The sequence below is a fragment of the Felis catus genome, chromosome C1, assembly GCF_018350175.1.
Source record: "Felis catus isolate Fca126 chromosome C1, F.catus_Fca126_mat1.0, whole genome shotgun sequence".
In the NCBI taxonomy this organism is placed as follows: Eukaryota; Metazoa; Chordata; class Mammalia; order Carnivora; family Felidae; genus Felis; species Felis catus.
The window spans coordinates 182,453,529-182,481,008 of NC_058375.1; the positions used below are offsets into that span (position 1 = coordinate 182,453,529).

The 27,480-nt window shown below is 38.2% G+C and overlaps 1 protein-coding gene across 8 annotated transcripts in view; it reads right to left on the reverse strand.

The window, feature by feature from the left end:
- HECW2 (HECT, C2 and WW domain containing E3 ubiquitin protein ligase 2) overlaps positions 1–27,480 on the reverse strand; it is a 410,471-nt gene that overhangs the window by 47,474 nt on the left and 335,517 nt on the right. For all 8 annotated transcript variants that reach the window (XM_045034181.1, XM_045034183.1, XM_045034179.1 and 5 more), the window contains 4 exons: positions 24,044–24,146; positions 19,853–19,949; positions 11,086–11,169; positions 5,702–5,811 (listed from right to left, as the gene is read on the reverse strand). In XM_045034181.1, coding sequence (XP_044890116.1) covers positions 5,702–5,811; positions 11,086–11,169; positions 19,853–19,949; positions 24,044–24,146 — 394 coding nt within the window. The remainder of the gene's footprint in view (positions 1–5,701; positions 5,812–11,085; positions 11,170–19,852; positions 19,950–24,043; positions 24,147–27,480) is intronic.

The following is a 27,480-nucleotide window of genomic DNA, read 5'->3' on the forward strand; positions in this document are numbered from 1 at the left end:
GTGACAGAGACCATATTTGGCTTTCCTTCAGTCTCTGGAATCACAACTCCTCTGTCTCCACCCATCCAAGGACCATCCTTTGTCTGTAGTGTTTGGTTCCTAGTACATCTTTGTAGGGCTGAGCAAAGAGAAAGAATACTTTCTAAAAACAAGTACAGTTGACCCCTGAACAACACAGATTTATAACTGGATCCACTTATATGTGGATTTTTTTCAATAAATACAGTACAGAACTGTAGCATTTTCTCTTCCTTATCATTTTCTTAATAACATTTTCTTTTTTCTAGCTTACTTTAGCATAAGAATGTAGGATATAATACATACAGCATATAAACTACGTGTTAATTGACTGTATGTTATGGGTAAGACTTCCTGGAAACAGTAGGCTATTAGTAGTTAAGTTTTGGGGGAAGTCAAAGTCATATGCAGATTTTTTTTACCTCACAGCGGGGTCAGTGCCTGGAGCCCACAGAGTTCAAAGGCATAAAGCTACTTCAGGCTGTGGGCAAGATGGAGGAAGAGTGGAAAGAAGGGAGGAAAGGAGAGAAAGAAAGAGAAAAGAGCAGGAGATAAATAGCAGCCAAGATGCTAAGACTCCTGGAGGGAGAGAGAGAGGAAAAGAGGGTCCTAGTGCAGCGGGGGCGGGGGGGAGGCGGGGAATAACTCCCTCTCAAAGCCATGCCTTCAAGACAACCTTCAGCAAAGAACCACCGAGGCTCTCCAGAGCTCTCTGGTCTGTTTGTGTTGAGTGTGACCTGGCCTAGCTTCCAGATAGTCCGGTTTTAGTCAAGTAGTAACAGCTCTGTACGATGATGCCCCTGAACCACGAAATATCCTCAATGTACTGGATATGGGGAAGCAGAAAGAAATACAAAGTATTTATGAAAGAGTTTCAGCAAATGGTGGGTTAAACAAATTCTCGGACACTTAATCATAACTTTGGTTACGTGGAAAATTCACATAAGTGAGCACATCTTCAATAATATTAGATAGATTAGGTGTTATTGAATTTAAATTCCTAGAAATGTAGAGTTACAAAAGGTCCTTAAATAAACTTCTGGGTCCCATATTTGGCATAATGAACTATATGGTGTTTGGAAAGATTTTTCCCTTCTGGCATAGCTAAGGTCGGGACTGGCATTATAACGGTCCTAGAAAAACAAACCTTCACATTCCGAAATTTTGACAAATTGTAGGTGAGCACTCTAACAGCTGCAAAAAGCAGTGAGTCAAAGTTTCCGAAGCCCCTCTCTCTTCTGCACTTGAAAAGACATGTAAATATGCTCAAAATGAGGAAAAGCGTGGAAAGTTTACCAGATCCCGAGGCGTTCTGAAAGATCATTCAAATTTATTATTGTCATAATTTTCAGAATATTACCCTCATACTAAAAGAGATGAAATTCTAGTCACAAGAAGGACGAAGAGACCGCTTAAAAAAATCTGTTTGAAATGTGTTTCACAAAAAAACTTCAGGAAAGTGGTAGAAGGAGAGGCTATTTTACTCAAAAAGTCAGAAGATTCCTCCACAGGGTAAATGAGGCTAGCTAGTCTTGGCCTTGCAATATCATGTGGAATTAGTTACAGTAATGTCCACTGATACCAGGCAGTTCATCCCAATTTCAAGATCAAATGAAGCCCCCTGAAACTGAGTAGGCCAAAAATGTGGAGATGATTCTCCCTGAAAATTAAAACCACCACAAACACTGCTAGCAATTTAGATATATTTGGGTTCCGTATCTTTGGAAATCGTTTGACTCAAACTGTGCTTCCAGAATGCATCTTTACCACCACCATGGATGACTCGTGTACATTTGTGACGCTAAATGAAAAGGAGCGAAGTCAGTCACCATTTAGAATGTTCTTACGGTCTCAAAGAATGCCCAGCCAGTCTCCAAGAGCACATGCCTCTGCAGGGATCGGGAAGGGACAGAATCTGTTGATCCACCTTTTTCCTGGGGAGGATGGGCTGAAGAAAAGCCCTTGGGAAGGAGAGCCTTGACTGGAATGAGCAATAATCCATACAGCTTTTCTTTTCTCTTTTCTTTTCCTTTCTTTTCTTTTCTCTTTTTTCTTTCCTTTCCTTTCCTTTCCTTTCCTTTCCTTTCCTTTCCTTTCCTTTCCTTTCCTTTCCTTTCCTTTCCTTTCCTTTTTCTTTTCCTTTCTTTTCTTTTTTCTTTTCTTTTCTCTTTTCCTTTCCTTTCCTTTTTTTTTCTTTTCCTTTCTTTTCTTTTCTTTTTCATTTGTAAATGTTTATTTATTTTTGAGAGAGAGAGAGAGAGAAAGACAGAGTGCGTGTGTGTTAAGGAGAGTGTGCACATGAGCGGGGGAGGGGCAGAGAGAGAATCCCAAGCAGGCACTGTCAGTGTAGTGCAGCCCGATGCAGGACTCCATCTCATGATGGTGACATCATGACCTGAGCCTAAATCAGGAGTCGGATGTTTAACCCACTGAGCCACCCAGACGCCCCACACCTTCATTTCTTTAACCACAAAGCATCAGGTAAAGGGACGACCCATTTAAACTCCATCATAATTCCTAGCTAAGATAAAGACCAGTCAGAACAATTAAATACCTAGGCAGCCAGCCGTGCAAATCAGGGAGAAATGAATTCATATTTCCCAGTTACTAATGGTTTAAACATGGACAAACTACACTTCTCAGGATCAGATTTCCAGAAAGAAAGCAAAAGGGGATAAATTAACAGTTATCGGATAATTGTTATGTTGCAGGCACCAGACAAGGTGTTCTCCTCCAAGTAACCATGGGAGGTGTTTGCTATTATTCCCATTTTATAGAAAAATAAAGTCAAGTTCATGGAAGGAAGTAAACTGTCCAAAGTCACACACAGTAATGATTGAGGCCAGCTATACATTCCATCGATTGTTCCCCTACACCTTTAAACTTACTTGAAGTGTCAGATACTTATTTCTTCTCATCCTGGATCATCAAAATAGGTGACCCTACTTTGTTCCAAAGTTGGCCTTCACTTTTGTCTCCGGCATCCTGCCTTCCCATGGGTCTCTTGTATGATCGCTGCTCCAACAAACTAGTTTCCTTCCACCCACATCTTCTGACCTCTGCACACACACATGCTCAACTTCTCCATCCTAAAACCTCTTCCTTAACCCATCTTCTCCTTCTAAGTACTGTCCTATTTTCCTTTTTTCTTACCCACCTACTTCATGAAAGAATATTCTATACTCTTGGTTTCTCCTTTACATCCTATATCATTCTGCAACTGGCCACAGTAGAGTTTATAACCGCTCATGTCATAGAAATTGCTCTGGCGAAGGACATTTATAACTTCATGACTTTCAAATCCAATGGCCTCTTCTCAGGCCTTATCCTTCTTGAATGCTTTGAGGATTTGGCCACACTCTCTATTCCTTGAAGCCTGGCTTTCCTGAAAAGACTTTCCTAATTCTCTTCCAAAATCCATTGGCTCTCTTTCCTTCATTTGCTCCTCCATCTCAGCCCATCCCTTAAATACTGGAGTTCCTCAATGTTACCATCCTCTGGTTTCTCTTCTTTCCATGAGCTTGTCCTCCTTAGTTCCTCTAATTTGCCTTGGGCTTCAACTGCCACCAGCATATGTATATGCCTGGCCACCAACCTCTCCTGAGCTCCATGATTATCTTTTCCAGACGTCTTTGGTATCTCTAGTTGGATGGCTCAGAGACTCCTCAACAAACCATGTCCAAAACTAAACTCATCTAACCTCTCCCTTCCAGTCTAATCTTTTTCCTTTCCTTGGCCAATAGTTTGCCATCTGCCTAGTAGTCTCGGTGGTGGAGACTCAAAGTCCTCGTGTCTAGATCTCCTACATATCCTTTGAACTAATTTCTGTTTCTCCATCACCTCTAATCCAGCCCTTTAGCAGATCACCCGGGTTAATGCAACAGCCTCCCAAGTAGTTTCTTAGACTCCATTCTCTTGTTTTCTTTTAAATGTTTGTTTATCTATCTATTTTTTGAGAGACAGAGCATAAGCAGAGGAGGGGCAGAGAGAGAGGGAGACAGAATCTGAAGCGGGCTCCAGGCACTGAGCTGTCAGCACAGAGCCCGACATGGGTCTCAAATCCACAAGCCGTGAGATCATGACTGGAGCCGAAGGCAGATGCTTAACCGACTGAGCCACCCAGGCGCCCCACCATTCTCTTGTCTTCTAATCCAGCCTCCGAACTGCTACCAAACTGATCTTTGTATAACAGGATATTCCTCTGTTTATAAATTTTCAGTCGCTCCATATGGACTACAAAATAAAGCTTCAATGACCAACTAGCCCTGGCCTATCTTTCCAACCTGAGCTTTGAGAACTTGCTCTTACTTGTATCTGTTAATTGGCTTAAACTACTTCCATGCTTCTGAGACTCAGCTTACGCTCCTCATTCACCCAGAACCCCTTCCTTCCTTTGGCTCGCCTTCATCACCCTTCAAGGCTCGCTCATACCTGTTGTCTTCATCTTTCCCCAAACACCCGCTCCCAGTCTTGAAGGAAAAAAACCGTTCCCATATCTGTGTTCCCAAACTTCTCTTCATTACAGAACTAACCACAGGGCTTTACAGAGTTATTTGTGGACTCAGTGCCCCACCACCAATCCTTCAAAGGCTGAGACGGTATTATTCATCTTTGTAGCACCAGAGTCTAATTCCTTGCTTGGATCATAGTTGGATGCTCAATAAATCTGTGTTAAAGAACAAATTAATAGACCTTTTCCTGTTTGTGGTATTCAATTAGGCAGTAGCTTCATTATCATAGGATTTATGAAAACATGTCATATATCAAAGACCATAGAGTAGCTTCTAGGAACACATATGGAGGTTGTATTTCTATTAAAATAGTTTTAAATTCTGATAGCTATTAAAGTGTAAACAATACATGGCCTATAATAAAAATAAATACAGCTGATGTTCTGTCAACATGATGACTACTTTCCTTTAAAAAACTCATTTCCTAAACTACATTTTCTACCATCCATTCATCCATACATCCATTTACTGCTTAATTCATACCATACCTCTTTCAAAAAAGAATCTGAACTTAAAAATTTTAGTTTGTTGGGAGCCTGGATGGCTCAGTTGGTTAAGCTTCTGACTCTTGATCTCGGCTCAGGTCATGATCTTTTTCTGCCCCTCCCCTGCTTGTGTGTGCGCTTCCTCTCTCAAAGTAAATAAATAAACTTAAAAATTTTATAAAAATTTTAGTTTATTTTCTCTAGCAATATGTTCTATCTACCCATGTGTCTCTAGTCTTCCTATCTAATGCAGTTAGCGATTATTGCAGGAAAAAACTATCCAAGTCCATTCAACTAATTTTAATCCTGTATTATTTCTTGAAAGTAGAGATTTCTTTTTTATTAGAGTAAGATTTCTAACTAGGACGTTTTAAATCCCAAAGCTAACATAACACTTTGTGTCCTGATATGTTCCAATATATATTAGGCACTACATGATATAATGAAAAGTAAATCCTGTATCTGAGTATATCATACTGCTAACATTTATCCTCCTATTTCGGAATGTCATTATTTTCCTGTCAAAATGAATTGCCATGGAAACAAGCCGTGGCACACAATGTGCATTTGTGTTAACACTAAAGATACGCCCAAAGTGTTCCCTTACTGTCCTTTACAAAGGGCAGAAGGTCTGACTTCAGGGTACACTTCTCAGAGGATTCACCGTGAGCAGCAGGTGGGACTCACCTGGCGAGTTCTGGGGAGAGGACACGGGGGAGCCACGTGGGGACTGACAGTAGCTGGGGTGAAGTAAGGCATGTGGAGGCACATAAGACATTATCTCTTCTTCAAATAAACTGGGGAAAGACAAGAAACAAAATGCATACTTTAGCCAAATAGGTGGGGAGAAGCCTCATTCCACAAGAGTAAGACAGTCAATTTCTCACTCTGAGGTCCAGTTCACATTCCAGAGGGAGCGCTTGTCCTCCTCCTGTAGGTAATTCTTGGGACAAACAGCCATCTGTTGCAACTTCTGTAGAAACCTGTGATTATTTGCCTATTTTCCTTCCAACTTTGGACAACAAGATTTTTTTTTCCCTTTTTTTCAAGTTTTTATTTAAATTCTAGTTAGTTACCATGCAGTGCAATATTAGTTTCAGGTGTAGAATTTAGTGATTCATCACTTACATGTAATACCCAGTGCCCATCATAACAAGTACCCTTAATCCCCATCACCTATTTGGCCCATCCCCGCCCACCTCCCTCCAGCAACCCTCAGTTTGTTCTCTATAGTTAAGAGTCTGTTTTCCAGTTTGCCTCTCTTTTTTCCCCCTATGTTCATCTGTTTTGTTTCTTAAATTCCATATACGAGTAAAATCATATAGTGTTTGTCTTTCCCTAGAACAACTATTTGTTGTTCCCCTAGATTTCTATTTTGCCACTTTAATATGTGAGTCTGAATTTCCATGTTTGCTTGATCACAGTACCTAGGTTTTTAGATTTAACAATAAGACTCAAACACAGCAGACAATGTTTATTGAGAACTCATAACAGAAGCTCAAAATATATTCTCTACCTTCATTCTAAAAAATATACAACAGGGTCTCAATATGCAAAGGGTTCAGGATTTAACTGGACAATTAAAAGCCAAATAAAACAAAACACCTCCTAAATAATTACAACTCCTAAATAACTAGCTCCCTTATTTACTCGGGCTTCACAATGTTTTTTAAATGTGAGGATTTTGATTTTAGACTATTCAGTCCAGTGTCTTTTGTCTCCCTATTGAAATTTTTCTTTCTAGGACTCTCCCAAAAGATATTAACCAGGGACATGAGATCTTAGAATGACAGACTTTTCATTAAATATTCTGATAAAAATACTACCAACTGCACTAAGCTCTTGACAGTTGCTGAAGTAGAATTAAAATAATAATAAAAGTAAGAGCCCTGGTGTTTTTTAATTAAGAGGTAGAAGCAGGTTTTCCTCCCACTTGGCCAAATCTAGAAACCTGTTACCTGTTTTCAGAAAACACTCAGAAAAAAAGGAGCAGCAGTTGAATCACTCAGAGATTAAGGAAAAGACTCTCAAGGGTTATAACCACTGGTTCTCAACTGAGGCAGTTTTGCACTCCTCTCATAGCATTTGGGGGCTTTGGGCAATGTCGGAGGACATTTTTGGTTGTCATAATTGGGAAAGGGTATGCTTTTGGTATCTAGTGGGCAGAGGCCAGCGTGCTGATAAACATCTTGTAAAACACAGAATAGTTCCTTGCAACAAAGGTGTATCCAGACCAAAATGGCAATACTTTTGAGGCTGAGAAATCCGGGGTTATAGCAACGCAATAACAACTTGATGATTCTTGTGCTGGTCCTTCATTCACATGCACACATCTGCCACGCTGCTGTAGCAAATTTTTAGACATGATATTATTTTTTAAAGCCATCTTTCCACTTTTAAACTACGAAAGTCAAAAGTTTTGGAAACAGAAGCAGGAATTAATCATATGTATAATACCAAATTGAGCCCCGAGAAGGTCCTTTTTCTTTGTCAATAAATCAATGACCATTGAAATAATGTGAATTTAAAATTAATTGAAGGGAAAGTCCCATGTAACAGTTGATCCCACAAAGGTCGGTAAACCTATAACTAGATTAACTGAAGAGCAAGAATTAGCACACTCTCCTCGGATACCTATACCTGTGTCCTTTTGCTCCATGACATTTATCATTTCCTTTAAATATAATCAGTACTTTGATATCTTTTATATTGAGAGAAATATTTTTATTAGAAAAATTTAATACATAAGAAATAGAGAGTAATATAAAAACACTTGAGAGATATCATCCAGGATTCACAAATGTTATCACTATTATTTTTGCTTCAGACAAACACACATGCATACTTACAGATTTTTATAAATCTGCATATACATGCATGTATAATCTGTATGTGTGCAGTGTGTAAGTGAAGCCCCTCTTGTCCTCCTCTATCAGGACTTTAACAAGGTATCCTCCTTCCATAGTTTTATATTTATAACATATATCCATAGATGAATATAGTTTTGCCTTATGCACTGCTAAAAAACTACATAAGGGCTATGTAAGTATATAACATTCTTGAACTTATGTCGACACATAAGTATCTAGTTTATGACTTTTACCTGCTATGCAGGAGTCCATTCTATGAACAAATCAATTTCTTTACCTGTCTCTTTTAACAAACATTTAACTTTTTTCAACTTTGTGCTTTTATCAGTAACGGTGCAATGAGGATCCTGTGTTTCTTGCCCCATGAACCTGGAAGAATTTCTTAGTATAAATATGGTATGTATCTAAGAACAGAATTGCTCTGTCATAACAAGTATGCCTTTTTAACTATACAAGGCATTGTCAAATTGTACTCTGAGAAAGTTGCAGAAATTGTAATCCCACCAAGTCCAGACAGTAGTAGAGTCCCTAAATCTCATCTTATATATTATCCCACTTTTTGATTTTTTTTAATCCGATGGTGTGAAATACTATTTCATTACTGGAAATTGCATTTTATGATTGCTAGCATCTTTCTGTAAGTTTACTGGCTATTCTTACTTCAATTTTATGACATGCCTTTGTATACCCTCTGCCCATTTTTCTCTTGGGCTCTTTTCTTCTAAATTGATTTAAAGACACTCTTTGTGGATTCATAATATCTTTGTTTTATGTGTTGTGAATATATTCTTCCAGGGTGTTACCTTTCATTATGCCTTATATATGGTATCCTTCATTATATAGAATTTAAAATTCTAATGCAGCTAAATTTATCAACTGATAGAGGTACATTTTTTATAAGAGTTGAGTGAATGAAAGAATATATGAAATAGAATAATCATTAACAAATGCAGCAAGGTCGTTTACAAATTCCTGAGTTTTAGAACAGCTATTTTGGAAAATAACCTTACATGGGCTTATTTTGAATTGAATAATTTCCTAGAACTACGGCATGTCTACACTGCGGCTTGCCGATAATCAAGTCCATTTGTACGAGGAGTGATTTTCCTTTTTAAGAAATAGACACAATACAAAAACAGACACAGAGTCTTTCACTACATGTGCAACTAGCCCATTGCTGGAGTTTATAGTCACTGATTCAAACTACTCAAAGTCCAAAGTAAAATGAAAAATAAAGAACTGAGGATATCTGAAAATGTTTTAGTAACTATTAAACATTATTTAAGTAGACACATGTGATAATTGTGTCACCATTTGTACAATTATTAAAATAATAAATTACATTTGATCTAAATGAAATAACTCTAGAATTGAATACATCATTTGCATGTAATAATTATAGAACAATTATTTAATAAGTGAATTTCTCATGCTTCTCCAAAGACCCATTAACTTCAAAGAACATGCTTATTTTCCAAATGGGGGAAAGTGTAGCCTTGCTCTTAATATGTGTTTATATATGTATGTATATACGTGTGTGTGTATGTAGATATATACATACACATAAACATACATAAAACATAAATGTAAATCAGTTTTCAAATATTTTAAAATTCAACCACATAACACATAGAAACTCATGCAAACAGCAGTGTTTATTAAAGTACAAATATTCTAAGCTATATTGTAACTTAAAATATTTATGACTATACCATCTAAAGATTATTTAACTAAGACAAGGTGAATAATAATCATGATTTCTGTTTTGTAATCATTTTTGTTTCTACTAATTCCAAAAGCAGAATTCTTTAGCGTAAATTAAAAGCTTTAGATGTCTAGAATGAAGCGAGAGTGTCATATCCTAGTCAGAATTTTGTAACAAAACTATTTTATCACCAACTAAACTATGGTAGAAACATCATGCCACATACTAATTGACCAACAGTCTGTTTTCAGAACTAGCTCATTCTGGCAGAGTCACAGTCATCTCTCAGACTGAGAAGCGACCCTGCCTCCCAACAGGTCTTGTTGAGAATCAGGTAAGGTGAAGTCTCTGGGGGACATGATTTGAATTATGCTCCAACTATCCGGTAAAGGAAAACAATTTTTGACTTCAGTTTTACAAATAGGGCAACTACCACGTAGGCAGTTAGAAATGGTTAGGGTGTAGATCGTCATGAATATCACAAAGGAGATCGTTAGTTAGCACTTTGGGATAAATAAAACACTGTGGTTGGTTCAGCATGATTTTCCCTTTAATTCTTTGGAAGTTACAGTGGTGAGTGTCTCGACTATTGGGTAGAGCAAGGTGTTATTTTACTCTAGCCTCCTACATTTGTGGGATAATATTAAAAATGAAAACTCTTATGAAAACTTGCCAGTTTCCCTTCTAAACTCTCTAAAATTTAAAACCAAAGCTGATCTAACCATCAGGAAAGAAAATACAATAGGTTAATTTTTATTTTTTTTAACGTTTATTTATTTTTGAGACAGAGAGAGACAGAGTATGAATGGGGGGAGGGTCAGAGAGAGAGGGAGACACAGAATCCGAAACAGGCTCCAGGCTCCGAGCTGTCAGCACAGGGCCCAAAGTGGGGCTTGAACTCATGGACCGGGAGATCATGGCCTGAGCTGAAGTCGGGCGCTTAACCGACTGAGCCACCTAGGAGCCCCACAATTGGTTAATTTTTTGAAGGACCATCAAGTTGGCAGTGAGTACCAGTCACCAAATTGCAACTTTCTGATCTAACTTCCAAAACCTAAACTCTCAAAATCACTTTAAAAAATCAGGACAAATCAGAAAAAGGAGAAAAGCATACTTTGAGGGGAAAAAAAATTGAAAGAAAATATAAATTCAACCTCTCTTCTACTCCAAAGGGGTAAAGCCCTGTATACCCTTCTGTTCCATTCTGTGAGTGGACATTTTATCCATCGGCCTCTACTAACCTTGCCCTTCTCCAGCACCACCTCATTTATCACCAGGGTAAAAGAATATATATCAAACAGATCTTAGGATAAGAAATGCAATCTGAAATGAATTATCACTAAACCAGCATGCTACGTTTTCAACATGAGTATTCCACAAGTCTTTGAAAATAATGGAGACATTCTTAGGCTACAAATATTGGCATATTATTTTCTAAAATGCTCCATAGTATCTGATGACAGAAAGACTTTCTACTTCAAAAGCTGGTTACCTACCTCAGCAACATGACAAGGTCTGCATCACTTGAAAGACGCACCAATCCTGGGGTCCCTTCAGTTCGGATAAATTGGATCTTCTCCCTATGCAGGCAAAGAAACAGCTCAAAACATATGTGGTAGGCTTTTGAAACAAAACTGAGTGACTTAGGTACCATTTAAAATATAGTAGCCACAACACACACACACACACACACACACACACACACACACACACACAATGTTATACAAACATATACAAATATTTATGTTATATGTTATGTAAACATATATATAAGTATTATATATATAAAACATTTATATATACAGTATCTATCATGTGGTATCTAATGCATAATACGGGAGTCCACATCCAAGAGAGACATGGTCCTTGCTTTCAAGGAGGACCCAGTGAGCATCAACATCACCACGTCCTAATGCTGGAAAAAGCTTCCTTTATTGCTTTCATTCATTTTGCTGCCCATGTACTATTAGAGGTAGTGGTACCATCCAACCCAGTCTTTGCTTTGAGTTAAAGCCTGCTGTGGGCTTGAATCTGAGCAACTGTCTAGATCATTCAGGGTAATTCCCTGTTATTCCGAAAAGCGCATGTGTGTGTGTAGGGATATTCATCTATTTTCCTGGGGGTATACCTCTAAAATATGTGTGATGAGCACATTCTTACTTGGAGACAGATAGTATCTATTTATTATATATTCAATATAAAGGCATATGGCTCTTTGAAATAACGGAAAAATCCAAAACACTTTTAGTTACTACAGTTGGTGGAACAGATTATGTGTATACCTGTGCAAATGTGTATATACTTATACTTACACATATCAAACATGACAATGTGAGCTATTTCTGCCATTATTTTATTACATATTATGTAAAAATGGCCTGTTTTTCTTTTTGATGGGTCACCATATGCTACTATCTTCAATTCTTTATATGAATAAAATTTTAATACAAATTTTCCTGTTGCTTCCCTTCATTTACATACTATTTTAAAGCACACCGTATTAATTTGTATAAGATAAAAAAAGCTACATTGGATAAAAGTTGTCTTGGAGAAAAATGAACAATAACTTAATCCAAGAAATATTCTTATAAGAGTAAGAACATACTTTGGTCCTGAATAATCAAAAGCTATCCCCAATAAATCCACAGTTTATCTCCTTAGCCCGTCATCACAATGGATCAGGCAAACAAACAAACGAGAAAACAAACAGGGTGCACACTCTCCTTCCACTTCTTTAACTGGAGCTACACAGAGCAAGGTGAGTGATGTGCACTGTGGCTTCCTGGGAACAAGGAAAAGATCACAGCTTCCTGAGTCACACGGATGACAGAGTGATGAAAGGGAAAGACACCGGAGGAAATACACCAATTGGGAAACTTTTCATCACTTCTCAGATACTATTAGACAGTGAAGGCAACTGGTCTGATTCTTTAAGCCAGAACATACCAGAGGCAAGCTGAGGCTAGTTTTCTACCAGGCCAGCTAATTTATGGCACAGACCAGCTAAGAGTCATATGCTTTCAGGAACACGACACTGGGGCTGTCTGTCATCTGGTGCACACTGTGCCACTAAGGACGTTCTTATACTAACATTCATTCTTTCGCTTTTCTGAGGGTCTACTGCGTGCTGGGCCTGGTTATCACACACTAGGTATCCAATAGGGTCGGAGACCTAGTTCCTTCCTCAAAGAGTTCATGGAGCACTGGAAGAGAGAAAGTCAATTCTAGTATTATATGAAAATATTTAAATAGAATAGGGCCATTCCCTTCACTGGATTCTGTTTAGGCCTTATACCCACCCTTATCCCATAAAGTCGTTTCACATAAAAACAAAGAGGGCACTGGTTCACTGAACGTCAAGAAAGCACACGAAGGCCGAGGAAGAGAAGGTCGGCAGATAGCCTCAGAAACATCGCCAATCTTTTCTAAGAAAAACAAAAACAAACGGGAACTACATCTTGGTTATTAGGTATTTGCCTGATATTCCATACCGGTATTTCTCAAACTGGCATCACTGTCGGCTACAAATCTATAGACATCATCTCAAATTCTGGGGGAATTAAAAAATTCCACGTTTTCACATTGAGGATCAAAACTGCTACTATTTAGGCAGGCACGTTTTGGATAATCTGAATGACACTTATGACTGAATACTGCCATTTGACTTCAGTTCTCCTGTTTGCATTGACAAGACAGTTGTTGCTCCAAGATCAGAGAGGAAAGTGTTGGTGAGCAGGCCATGAGGTGGGCAGGGCCTTGGATGGTAAGTGTGGTAGGAGCAGTCCCCATCTACCACACACACACAATTCTCTTACCAATTAAAAAGGCAAAGCTTTTCTTTTGCAGTATTAATTTGCATACTGACATTGATGAACTGGGGCAAGGTTATGTATATATATAAATTGCTATAGGCTAAAGAGATAACAAAATAAACGGATTTGAAATTTTTTTAAATGTTTTTACTCATTTTTGAGAGAGAGAGGCACAGAGTGCAAGCGGGAGAGGGGCAGAGAGAGACAGGGAGACACAGAATTTGAAGCAGGCTCCAGGCTCTGAGCTGTCAGCATTGAGCCCAATGTGGGGCTCAAACTCATGAATGGTGAGATCGTGAACTATACCGAAGTCGGATGCTTAGCTGCCTGAGCCACCCACGTGCCCCTGATTTTGAAAGTAAATTATGCATTTAGGTTAACTAAAGCCTTAAAGATGTCACAGTTTATTATGAGAACAAGTTTTACAATAGTTTTTTACAAATAGAAAAGTAGTGGTAGAATCATCACAGGGTGCATTTAAAAATATTTTTTTCTTTACTATTGTAGTGGGGGATATTAAATGAATTGGCTCATCAAAACAATGAGTTAGTAGGTAAAAATAAAATTGGTAGGTAAATTAGTAGACAAAAATAAGCTATTGATTTAGAAAAATGATGGCGACAATATTGCCACAGATGCTCTTGGTGAACCATTAGATACAAAATGGAAAGAATCAAGTCAAACACAAGTGAAACAAAAAGCACAAATGTATCTTTCCACTGACCACGATCTCAATATTGGTAATTTGGATTCCGAACAACAAAATCTCACATTAATATGATTCAGTTAAATGTTATTTTTTACAGTTTTTCCTTAATTTATATGTCTTTTGGTTTTATAGTTCATAAAAGTTGTAAGAAGTGTTTGCATATTTTATATTTGTGCACACTTACATTTCACTAAAATAAAAGGGATTAAAGTCAACATTGTAGATCTGCAATATTTTTCCTTTTAGAATGGAAAATAACAGTTTTGGCTCCTAACAATTTTCCATGAGTCCGCTCAGTGACTAAAATAAACATAACAAGCTTGAGCAGTATTATTAAAGATACATATGACTCTGATTAGAAGGACATTTGAGAGCTATATTACTATATTTATTCAAGTTTATTTTATCAATTTACAGAGTTAGAAGGAATCTGTCCCAGTCCTTTTAATTCCTATCTTCACTGCATTCATTCTAATGAAGAAATCCTATTCAATTTTCGTGGTTCCTAACGAGGATTAAGATAATACTCAAATAACACTTTCTATCTGACCCTCTCTGCATGGGTATGTTTCTCTCTGTGTGTCCTTTAGAATACGTTCCAGCACGTCCTCCAGTGTACTTTCTCACTGGGCCGGCCATTCACTTACAACATAAATTCCTTTTGAAACATGAGGGGGTTTTTTGAGAAAGAGAGAGAGGAGGGGGAGAGAGTGTGAGTTGGGGGGAGGGGCAGTAGGAGAGGGAGAGAGAGAACCCTAAGCAGGCTCCGCGCTGTCAGTGCCTGGGGCTTAGTCCCTTGACGGTGGGATCGTGACCTGAGCCGAAATCAAGAGTTGGACACTTAACTGACTAAGCCACTCAGGCGCCCTGAAACATGAATTTCTTCAAAGTAAAAGCCGTTCCTCCTTTATTTTCATGTTCCCCAAGTACCTAGCATTGTGCTATGCACATAAGGAATGCTCAGTAAAACACAACCGGGCACAAGATTATAACAGAGTCGGCTCCTAACAAATTTCTCTGCCTCCACTCAGTGTCTGAAATAAACTATCATTTTTTGTTGTGGCGCAGAAAAAGAGAAGCAGAGAGCTGACATCAGATTGTTTGCTAAAACAGACCCCCCCCCCCCCATGAGGGAAGTGCAAAGGCGGATAAAGAGGCAATCTTTTAATACGAACATTTACGACTGTTCTAACAAGATACTAAACTGTACAGAGACAACACAGGAAAAGCTTGCTAGCTGTTGCTGTCTCTCAGTTAGACCTTTGTAACCACTTCCTCAAGTGCACAGAATCACCCCAGAAGATCAACGCTAGCAGAAGATCATTTGAGGACAATGAAACATAGTCTCAAGACCGGAATTCCCACAGAACATACTCTCATTGAAACCAACCAACATTTTTGGTGAAGTTAAAGAAGGGCACGTGACTAGAAACAATCAGAAGCAGCAATGCCTCGAAACCACAAAAACTCTCTGGACTGCAGACTCTGTACCCACATACCATTCAGTAACACCTTCAAAAATACATGGTCTAAAAACACTGCCTGAGGGCAATTATAGAGAAATCCCATGATTTCTCTAATGGTGTACCACCAAGAAAGGAGAATTAGCATCAACTATTTGATTGATTGTTCATACCCTTTACTATAGTCACAGGACATGGTCTGACTTGAAGGATAGAGCCACACAGTAGAAAGATCAATGTTTATTTCTACTTCCCATAAGATTTGGAAATGTAGGTCTGTTATGGTCACATGATTCTCACAAATAGAAACGGAATCAACCTGAAACCCAAAATAATTATCCCTATACCTGGGGAAAGCTAGACCAGCAGGGAGTAGATTTACTGGCTAGACCTCATAACCACACAAGAGTGATTATTCTCAACTCTTAATTCAGTTTTATGACACATAGATCCTTGCTCATAATGTAGTGTTGTACAAATACCAATACCAAAAATTTAATTGAATTTGTATTCAGTATATTCACTAATAAAATATCATTAAAAGGTTCTTTTTTAAATGAATATATTTGTCTCCAAATAAAATATCAGAACATATTATTTTGACTTTTATTTTAATGTCACATATATAAAAAGCTTCTTAGCATGAATACTGTCTTCTAATGACAGCCCCTAGTAGGATATGGTAATCCGTGGAGGACAGTGCCCACTTGAAGGAGGTGGTACTGACTTATGGATGTTGAGTTTTCTAGCCAAGGAAATAAATCTTTTCTGAGGAAATAAAAAAAAAAAAGGAGAGGAAAAGTTGGTAGCATCGCATTTGCATGACAGATAAAGTTAGAGGGAGCAGTGACTTAAATGCAGTAGTTGAAAGCTAAAGCCATATCCCATTGCATAGAAAACCATAGCCTTTCTACGATCACAGATATGCAAGTGCAGTCTCAAGGAAGAGGAAACTACACATGGATACAAACTAAATAAACTGCTGGCCATTCTCTGGTTTAGGAGGAATCACGAGCAAACATAAAAACACAAAGTAAATAGGTGTATCCATTTGACTCTCCCTCCAGCTAGCACTTTTCCTCATTATACTCATGGAGAGCATAAGAAGGGATATTTCTTTTAAGCGGCTGTGCCACAGATGAGGAAGCATACACACAGAAGGATGCTGGTATGGGGAAGCCTCGCTTGGAATATGAATATAAGGCCCACTGTTACCTTTGACACACAATTACACAGTGGCTCTATCCCATGCATAAATCTTTTATTAAAGATATCACTGAAATACGAGATTAAAGAGCCCCAACTGTTTCCCCACCCCTGCGTTTGTGGGAATGCATCTTACAATGCAGTTTTTCACTATAAAAGCAGAATGTTCTCTTAGATATACGAACTTCCCCATTATGTTGTTGTGATAAGCAGGATGCTCAACTACCACAAACTTTTCATAAAATAAAAGTGCACCATGACACACACTCTAAGAGGAACAGCATTATCTCATTGATTTATGTCCCTGCTTCCTTCTACTTGTCATGACAGCATAAGCTTTTTATGATCAGATTCTGTAAATAGTTTCAGAAAGCGTAAGTAGAAACTTGTAAGTACTTTGGAATAAAGCGAAAACTTATCTCAAAACCTATCAAATAACTTCTTGCCATTAGATCACCCTGTGAGAGCTACTAGAAGAATGGGCTCAGCTGAAGACCCTGGGTGTCACTAAAAAAGAAAAATCCTTGCCGATCTTTAGGAGATTAGAGACTCTTAAGACTTTGAAAAGCAGAAAGAAAGACAAAAACAAAACTGAAAGATACCAACTGGGGCCCAGCAGTTTTCCCTCTGTCAGGGTCTATTAAGGTTCTGTCAAATCACTGGAGACAACGATGCTGTTAGATGTGCTGTTCAGGTAGATTAAATCATCTGACATCTCCCATGGTGGAAATGTAAAGATATGTTAAACTGCTGTAAATAATAATGTGGAGAGCAGAGTAAAAGTAGAAACCTTGGGCTTCCTCTTTCTTGTTTTTTTTTTTGGGGGGGGGAGAGGGTACTTTGACAGGAATAGATACTGACTAGAAGTATGTCTATGCAGTGGGGCTAGAGCTGGTGGGAAAGAAAGAAAACAGAGTTCTCCTTATTTTGTGGTTAGCAAAAGAGGAGAGATTTGTTTTTTTGTTTTGCTTTGTGGTCCGGAATCTAAGATCTCTCATTAGACAACTGAGGAGTTTATTTATGCAATTTTGCTAACTAAAACTTCTTACACAAGATGCTCCAGTGGACCATGGATTACTGAGTAGATCCTATAGTACGCGAATATGCAAAATGACAGCTCGTCTAATTTTTATGGCTTTCTTGTGATTGGGAACAGCATGCTTGTCAGGTTGGGAAAAGCACTGAGACTTGAGTTAGATGTTAACTAATGTGAAACTGGGATTTCTGTTTGTTTGTAAGCGATGTTTATACTCATACTTGAAATTACATGTAGCCTTTAGAAACTCTGGAAGCTAATGACATCTTTAAAGCTATAAGAGACTGACAGGAGATGGGGGGGGTGGGCAAAATGGGCAAAGGGGGTCATAAGGTACAAACTTACTTATAAAATAAGTAAGTTATAGGGATGTAATGTACAGCATGGCAACTAAAGTTAATAATACTATAATGCATATTGGGAAGTTGTTAAAAGGAGATCTTAAAACTTCTCATCGTAAGAAAAAAATTTATAATAATGTGTGCTGATGGACCTTAACTAGGCTTATTGTGGTGATCATTTTACAATATATACAAATATTAAATCATTATTTTGTATTTCTGAAGCTAATATAATATTGTATATCAATGATACCTCAACAAAAGATATGAGAGACTAAGAACATAATAAGAATATTTGACAATTTATTTTCAAATCAACAAGAAAATCTCTATCCCCATCTATCTGTGTATCTATGTATCTATGTATCTATGTATCTATCTATCTACATTCACTATATGCCAAGTAATATTTTTGATATTTAAACAATAAGGAGGAGAAATAATGAGTTGAAGAAGATCCATATTTGTAAGAAACTTATAGTCTAGTTGAAAAAAAAAGCATAAGGATTTGAAAAGTCAAATTACAGCATGAAAGTCACATAAACAAAATAGTATAAAGGACAATGTGATACACTACATAATTAATTATGAAATTAGTGTCTAGAACAGAGGTCATTACACCTGAATGTGCCACTGGAGTCATATGGAGAAGTTTTAAAATATTAAATGCTTCAGCTCTCCCACAGACCTCCTGAATTAAATTTCTGGACAAGTTGTAGGAGGATAGGGGGTTAAATTCAGAGAAGGGAGAAGAGTTAGGGGAGAGAAGACCTGGCATTTTGTACTTTACAAAGCTCCCCAGGTGATTCTGATGAAAAAAGCTTGATACAACTAAATACAGTAGTTTTGGAGAATCACGGCTGTGGGCCAAGATGGCACCACTGGACAAAAACATATTTCTACCAGTAAAGGTAGCATATAAACCAAATGAGCTTTGAGTTATGTCACATTTTCAGCAGAAACTCACATCTTTTCCCATCTCCACTGATGCTTACCACACCAAGGTTGAGGAACACTAGTCTAGATCTTGAGAGTAAGAGCTCACAGTGGAGCTGAGAGGCTTCAAGAAGAGGTAGTTTGCATTGAGTTTTATGAGAAAGATTTTTCTTGTCAAACACACAAGAGAAAAACTTGCCAGGAACAGGAACAGCATGTATTCAGGAAAGTAAAACTGGACTTAAGTGTGATGCATTGAATAGCTATTTAGAATAGAGGGGTCATGCAGGGGAATACTGGACAGTGAGGGGATCAGATTCCCTCCTTGGGTTCCACTGTGTTTTTGTTATGAAAAAATGTGAATACCAAGCCTAGGATTTTATAGGTCTCAATTCAGTAAACTCTAAGTTACTTTGGTTTACTCAAGCTACACACAAAAAGGTTAGTGTCTTATTATTTTCATTATAATCTGCAGATCAAGGATGGATTCTTGGTTATGAATTTTTGTTTCTTTTTCATATTTCTTCTTTAAAGAGGGTTCTAGGTTCTTTAGTCAATCTTATTCAATCTTTATACTTAATAGAGAAAAGCCAGTACTACAATGACCTGGTTGTTGATGACATAAAGTCTTTGTGTACAAGATGCCTTTGTTCAGACTGCCAGAAAGAAAGAGTGAATTTCCAAGATGATTATCAGTATTACTGATGATTTAATAGTTGGGGCTTACAGAATTTGAACCAAATACTAATACAACAGTTACCTGAGTGAATGATTCCTGGTAAGATCAGGTTGGCGCTCCTGTAGAATTTCAAAGATGTTGGGTTGGCGCAGAAATGCAACAATCTTGTCATTGTAAGCTGAAAAAATAAAAAAATTACGATGACGCTTTAAAAATCTGTTACTAAGTTTATGCACATAAATCCAAACTTTAAGTCTGTTTTTTGTGGTTAATATTCCTTTTACTCAAAGTCATAGTTTGAAGCCACTACAGATGTTTAAATTCTAATTTGTGTCTACCTGTTATATGATTATCGGACTTAGATGTATTAGGTGTGACTTAAGCACAAATTAAACTCATTTCATAAGCCATATTTATTATCAAGTTGCAGGATGAGATCACAAACAAGATTCTAGATATGGATGGTTTTTAGCTACTGCTTACCAAAATCAACCTCATAAGCAATTGTTAGAAATGGAAAACTATCTTCTGACTAAATAGCAACCATCCAGAGAGGTAAAGAGACAGAACAAAAGTTGCCCAAATACAACAGTGCTTTGAAAACTGAAGACATTGATAAAAGAAATTAAAGATGACACAAATGAATGGAAAGGTATACCATGTTCATGGATTAGAAGTATTAACACTGGTAAATGTACATATGCCCCAAAGCACTCTACAGATTCAATGCAATCCATATCAAAATACCAACAACATTTTTTACAGAACTAGAACAAACAATCTTAAAATTTGTAATTTGTATGGAACCACAAAAGACCCATAATAACCAAAGCAATCTTGAGAAAGAACAACAAAGCTAGTGGTATCACAATCCCAGACTTCAAACTCAACTACAAAGCTATAATAGTTAAAACAGTAGGCTATTGGCACAAAAATAGACACACAGATCAAAGGGACAGAATAGAGAGCCCAGAAATAGATTCATGCTTATATGGCTAATTAATCTACAATAAAGGAAGCAAGAATATACAATAAGGAAAAGATAGTCTCTTCAATAAATGGTGCCATGAAAACAGGACAGTTACATGCAAAAGAATGAAACTGGACCACTTTCTTACGCTATACATAAAAATGAACTCAAAATGGATTAAAGACCTAAACCATAAAACTCCTACAAGAAAACCTAGAGAGTAATCTCTTGGACCTTGGCCTTAGCAACATTTTTCTGATATGTCTCCTTAGGAAGGAAAACAAAGACAGAAATAAACTATTGAGACCACATCAAACTAAAAAGCTTTTGCATAGCAAAGGGAACATCAATAAAATGAAAAGGCAGTGTACTGAATGGGAGAAGATATTTGCAAATCATATATCAAAAACAAATTAATATCCAAAATATATAAAGAACTCATTCAACTCAACACCAAAAGCAAACAAACAACACACAAGCACAAATAATCCCATTAAAAAATGGGCAGAGGACCCGAATAGGTCTTCTTTTTCCCAAGAAGACATACAGATAGCCAACAGACACATGAACAGATGCTCAAAATCATTAATCATCAGGGAAATACAAATCAAAACCACAGTGAGATATCATCTCATATCCTGTTAGAATGACTAGTATCAAAAAGACAAGAAATAACAAGTGTTGGCAAGGATGTGGAGAAAAGGGAACCTTTGTTTACTGTTGGTGGGAATGTAAATTGGTGCAGCCATTATGAAAAACAGTAGGGAGGATCCTCAAAGAGTTAAAAATAGAAATATCATATGCTCTGGTAGTTCCACTACTGTATATTTACCTGAAGAAAACAAAAACACTAATTCTAAAAAATATATGTATCCCTCTGTTCACTGAAGCATTATTTACAATAGCCAAGATAGGGAAGTAACCTAAGTGTCCATCGATAGATGAATGAAGAATGAGTTAAGAAGATGTGGTACATATCTTATATACATATATACATATCTTATACATGTATAATATATATATTATACACATATATAATAGAAAGTTACTTCACAATTGAGAAGAATGAAATCTTGCCATTTGCAACAAAATGAAGGGACCCAGAGAGTATTATCTAAGTGAAATAAGTCAGACCCAGAAAGACAAATACTGTGTGATTTCATTTTTACGTGATATCTAAAAAACAAACAAATGAACAACAAAATCAGAAACAGACTCATAGATACAGAGAACAAACTGATGGCTCCCAGAGGGCAGGGACTGAGGGAATAGACAAAATAGGCGAAAGGCATTAAGAGGGGCAAAGTTCCAGTTACAAAATAAGTAAGTCACAGGGATGAAAAGTACGTCACAGGGAACACAGTCACCAATACTGTAATGATTTTGTATCAGATATACACTGAGTAACGTATCAAAGTGTGGAATCATCGTGCTATACATTAGAAGCTAATATAACATTGTATGTCAACTGTACTTCAATTAAAAAAAAAAGAAAAACAGTTGTCAGCAACAGTTACTACCAAAAGGTAGAAGACAAACCATTCCCAAATTCTCTGTGGAAATAAATGCCATTAAGCCACACTTAGCTTTTTACCAAACCAACTATACCAACAGCTACAGCACAAACGGAATCATCAACTATGTACATACAATTAAAAGAAAAATTCACCTCTGTCAAGACTGGCTAATGTCTATAGAAATTTAAAAATAGTTAATTAAAATTTATTAAGGGCTCTAATAATTAATACCTCTTTTGTCAAGAAAACTAATTTGTTTACTTAAGATTATTTATCTTGATTATATCTATTTCTAATCAGAAATATGGACATATTTAAATCACAGAACTGAATATCTGAATTTTCAAACATCAGTGACTCTCAGTTCATAAATATGATCAAGTAACATGCCTTACTTAAACTCACAAGTGATCAAACAAAATAAATATAATGCTCTAAACATTTGCTAGTTCACATTTTATGCATCAGGCCACCTGTGCATACAAATTTTAGTTAAATGTGAATAAAATTTAAAAAATACTACCTGCTAACATGGAATTGCATTGTCAAACTTGAAGTGTACCTAACTGCACATTTCCTCATACAAAAATAATGAAAACACTTTTTATACACTTTGATAGCTGAAATTTTGTCACTGGGTTTTACACTCCATTCAAGATCAGAGACTACATAACTTTTTTAGCAATAATTTCATAAGACTTTAAAATTCTCTATGCAGCATTTAGTATCCTATTAATAACAGCATAACAATACACAGACTCTTAGACTTTGATCCAAGATTTCTTCCTGTCCAGTGTTTGTCAAATTTCTTTAGCTAAGTAATGCCACAGGCATTACTTTATATTTCACATTAAAGTTTTTCTTAAAGAAGTAAAAATTTTAAGGTAAAAACAGACAAATGGAGAACTACTCAAATTTAAGATGAAGCAGGGAGCTGACATGGCCTCCTACCACCTACCTGTCTACTCCACCTGCCTTAGGGGTCCAGGTGTGAAAACCGATCTACGTCAACCTCATCATGTGAATAATAATTCAAGTTGTTGGTTAGGCCTCTTTGCCCCATTCATTTATTTGTATTTTATAATTTTGGAGGCTCTTGCTGCCTTGTATTTGCTACAACTACATAGCTCTCTACCAAAACCTTAAGAATGTGCCATAATTGCTTTCTTATTCTGAGGCTACCGTAGGCTCACACACCATTTAAATTTTGTACCAGAGTGCCTGGATGGCTCAGTCGGTTAAGCGTCCGACTTCAGCTTAGGTCATGATCTTACAGTTCATGGGTTCGAGCCCCATGTCGGGCTCCATGCTGACAGCTCAGAGCCTGGAGCCTGCTTCCCATTCTGTGTCTCCCTCTCTCTCTGCCCCTACCCCATTCATGCTCTCATTCTCCCTCTCTCTCTCTCTCTCTGTCTCTCTCAAAAATAAATAAACATTAAAAAAATTTTAAAAATTCTGTCCTGAGCATTATATATATACTAATACATATGCTTGTCCAATGTTTAATGTGAAATGACCACATAATATATTTGCCTTAAGAGTAACTTCAACAATCTAATATAACAGCTCTGCTCGGAAAACGTAGAGCAAGATAAAAAATCTCATTCTATAGGATTTTGTATGACAGAAGTGTTTTGCGATTCAAATTGGTCTCTTAGGGATAATGCACATTTCTCAGTACAGGGCAAAAGTAGCAGGCTGCCAATAGAGAAGTATCAGCACAGGATGCATGATTCACACCATAGGAAAAGCAAAGATAAAGGTTTCTGGAATGGGATAACATACCCACTGGAACCATGTCCTGGTACTGTGGCCTACTGACTGTGTTGAATGTACTCGATGGCCTGGGAAGCACTGGTGGTCCTGTGTGTCGAGAATCTTCTCCTACCTGCAAACAAAAGCATTGTTCATGTTCTGCACCAAGATCGAGACTGGTTTAAATCAGCACACCAAGCCTAGTTGTTCAAAATACTTGACGACTACTAAGTATACCAACTGATGGGAACAGATGCCAGGTGAGGAGCTGACACAGGGTTCTCACAAGCTCTGCTTTAGTTGCCGAATCGAGGGGAAGGGTTCAGGCATCCGTATCCTCGAGAGGGGCCGGGCAGTGACTATTTGCCACACGGTATCGAGGTAGTTCCATAGGAGTACAATTACTGGGGCTGTAGAAGCCGAACAGCAGCAGACCTGTTCATCGGGAACAACCTCTGGTTTGACAAAACAAAAACCTGGAACAATACATTGGAGAGAAAACCTGGAGGGTACGAGTGCCAGGTTATACCTTCTTTTGGCTAAGGCAGGTCGGAGAATTCTCTGCCTCAGCAGAGCCTGAAGAGCAGCCGGCTTCGTGTGGGCTTCAGGGTTGGTGTGGTATCTCCTCAGGAGCAATTTTACATGCCTGTTAGAGCACCCGGTACAACAGCTCTTTCTGGTTTGAACCTCCCACACCAGGCAGCTAATCGCAGCAGCTGTGGAAGAGCTACCATAGGGCTGCCCTAACCGAAATTATTTATTGTACCTATTATAGACTTAGAAACTCATACATACAAGTAGGTAAACAAAAATGCCCACTAATAGTCTTATCAGTAAACTCTAACACTGCTTTAGCTTCTGTTTTAGCATCCCCTCCTTGCCCGTATTACACAAGTCTTTTAAGATGATAGTAGAACAGAAGTATTAGGAAGAGAACAAAAGGCCAAATAACATATTGGATTTACAAATTGGTACTTTTCAAACACAGCTTCTAGGGGCACCTGGATGGCTCAGTCGGCTGAGTGTCTGACTCTTGGTTTCGGTTCCAGTCACAATCTCATGGTTCTTGTGAGATCAAGCCCCGCGTAGGGCTCTATGCTGACAGCCTGGGGCCTGCTTGGGATTCTCTCTCGCTCTCCCTCTGCTCCTCCCCTGCTCATCTGCGTGCACACTCGCGTGCTCTCTCCGCCCCCCGCCCCAGGCTAAATAAACATTTAAAAAAAAAAAAAAAGAAAAGAAAACAGAGCTTCTATTCTCACCCATCGAAACCTTCACAGCCATTTTATCACATCGTATCTGTTAGGTGCCTGGGGATTGGTTTTTCTAAAGGCCCTAAAACTAAAACTACCATTCTCACCCTACACTGCTTGCTTATCCTTCAAGAATGCTCTCACTCATTCTTCAGAGTGTAGTTCAAACAGCAACCCCCCTCCCCAATGAAACCTTGCCTTCCCTTCAAGCTGACTTTATAAAAAAAAAATTTTTTTTTAATATTTATTTATTTTTGAGAGACAGAGACAGAGTGCGAGCGAGGCAGGGGCAGAGAGAGAGGGAGACACAGAATCAGAAGCAGGCTCCAGTCTCTGAGCTGTCAGCACAGAGCCCAACGCGGGGCTGTGACATCATGACCTGAGCTGAAGTCGGACGCTTAACCAACTGAGCCACTCAGCTGCCCCTCAAGCTGACTTTAAATGCACCCTTCTCTGACCTCCCAAAGTACTTGTTATACATTTCTTAAGCAGCCGCCATCATTAACATTTTATAAAGCATTTCATTCGTATTTTTTTCAAAAAAATGTTTAAGTCTTATTATTTATTTTTGAGAGAGAGAGACAGAGTGTGAGTAGGGGAGGGGCAGAGACAGAGGAAGACACATAATCGGAAGCAGGCTCCAGGCTCCAAGCTGTAAGCACAAAGCCCAACACAGGGCTCAAACTCATGAACCCCAAGATCATGACCTGAGCAAAAGTCAGCTGCTTAACCGACTGAACCATCCAGGCGCCCCTCATTCATATTTTTACTCATTTGTATTATGGTTTGTTTCACACATTTTCTCCTTAATAAGAACAAGGAGGGGCGCCTGGGTGGCGCAGTCGGTTAAGCGTCCGACTTCAGCCAGGTCACGATCTCGCGGTCCGTGGGTTCGAGCCTCGCGTCAGGCTCTGGGCTGATGGCTCAGAGCCTGGAGCCTGTTTCCGATTCTGTGTCTCCCTCTCTCTCTGCCCCTCCCCTGTTCATGCTCTGTCTCTCTCTGTCCCAAAAATAAATAAACGTTGAAAAAAAAATTAAAAAAAAAAAATAAGAACAAGGAACATATGTTATTGGCATCCTTCACCCCAACCACCATGTTTCTATACTGCACGCATTTGGTAAGAATCAGTTTGTTGGATGGAAGATACAGCAAAATTTCTACTACCTGTAATGTTTGCTAAATGAGTATAAGAGAGTAGATGGAAAGACTCATGTGTATAATCGAAGTTGCTTGCCGTGCGTCTCTTGAATTATTGGCTTTGAAGAACGAAGTCAGCCACTCTCAGAGGAGATTCGATCATTAACTACACCTTGTTTGCCAGTCACAGAACTTATCATTCAATACAAGAACATATACTTTGCCTCCTGTCAGGACGTGGTCATGTGTCATTATTTCCCAGAACAGCCAAATGTCTTCTCTTCAACACCCTCCTTCCTCGAAGGAGACCTTTAGATGGTGGGCAAGGCCAGATAAATGTGTGTAGCACGGCAGGGTGTGTGGGCTTCCAACAGCTGTGCCAGAAAACACCTTCCCATAAATGGTCTGACAAGGCTGGGGCTGACTGCTGAGGCTTTATGGGGTTAGCTCTGTTCTACCACTCAGTCTCCATCAACAGGAGAAGATAACTTGCATTTGAATGTGTGCCTTAGGATCCCTCTCCCACAACAGGCTGCTACTAGACCATGGAAATAACTCAAGTTCTGAGGCAGAAGAACTGAAAGCAAAAGGAGCACAGCTATTAATCTGATGCAGATCTGACCAGACCAAGCAGCCGGCTCATATGGTGAAGTCAAGATAAGACAAGTGGCTAAAAAAAAAAAAAAAAAAAAAAAAAAAAAAAATACAAGTGGCTAAAGTGCACTGGCCTTGTGATAAAGTCAGGCAGGGCCCTAATTATGATACACATCACACACGAAGTCCAAAGGTGAGAGGTGTGTTTTCTGCTTTTAGGATGAATGCTGTTGGCATCATCCAGGTCACCACTAATGGTTTCCATGGCAGCAAAGTAAAGATTTATTAGTTACTCATAAAACATAAATATTTTTGTGCATACCTCATCTTGTAATAGATTTATATATCATTTTTATACGAGCTTCTCAAGTATATTCTGCACATACAACCAGCAAACCCACAAGTCTGTAAATCACGAGGGGAAATTCCAAGAGTAGAATTTTGATGAATCAAATCCAGTTATTTATCACATTCGTAATTTTCCT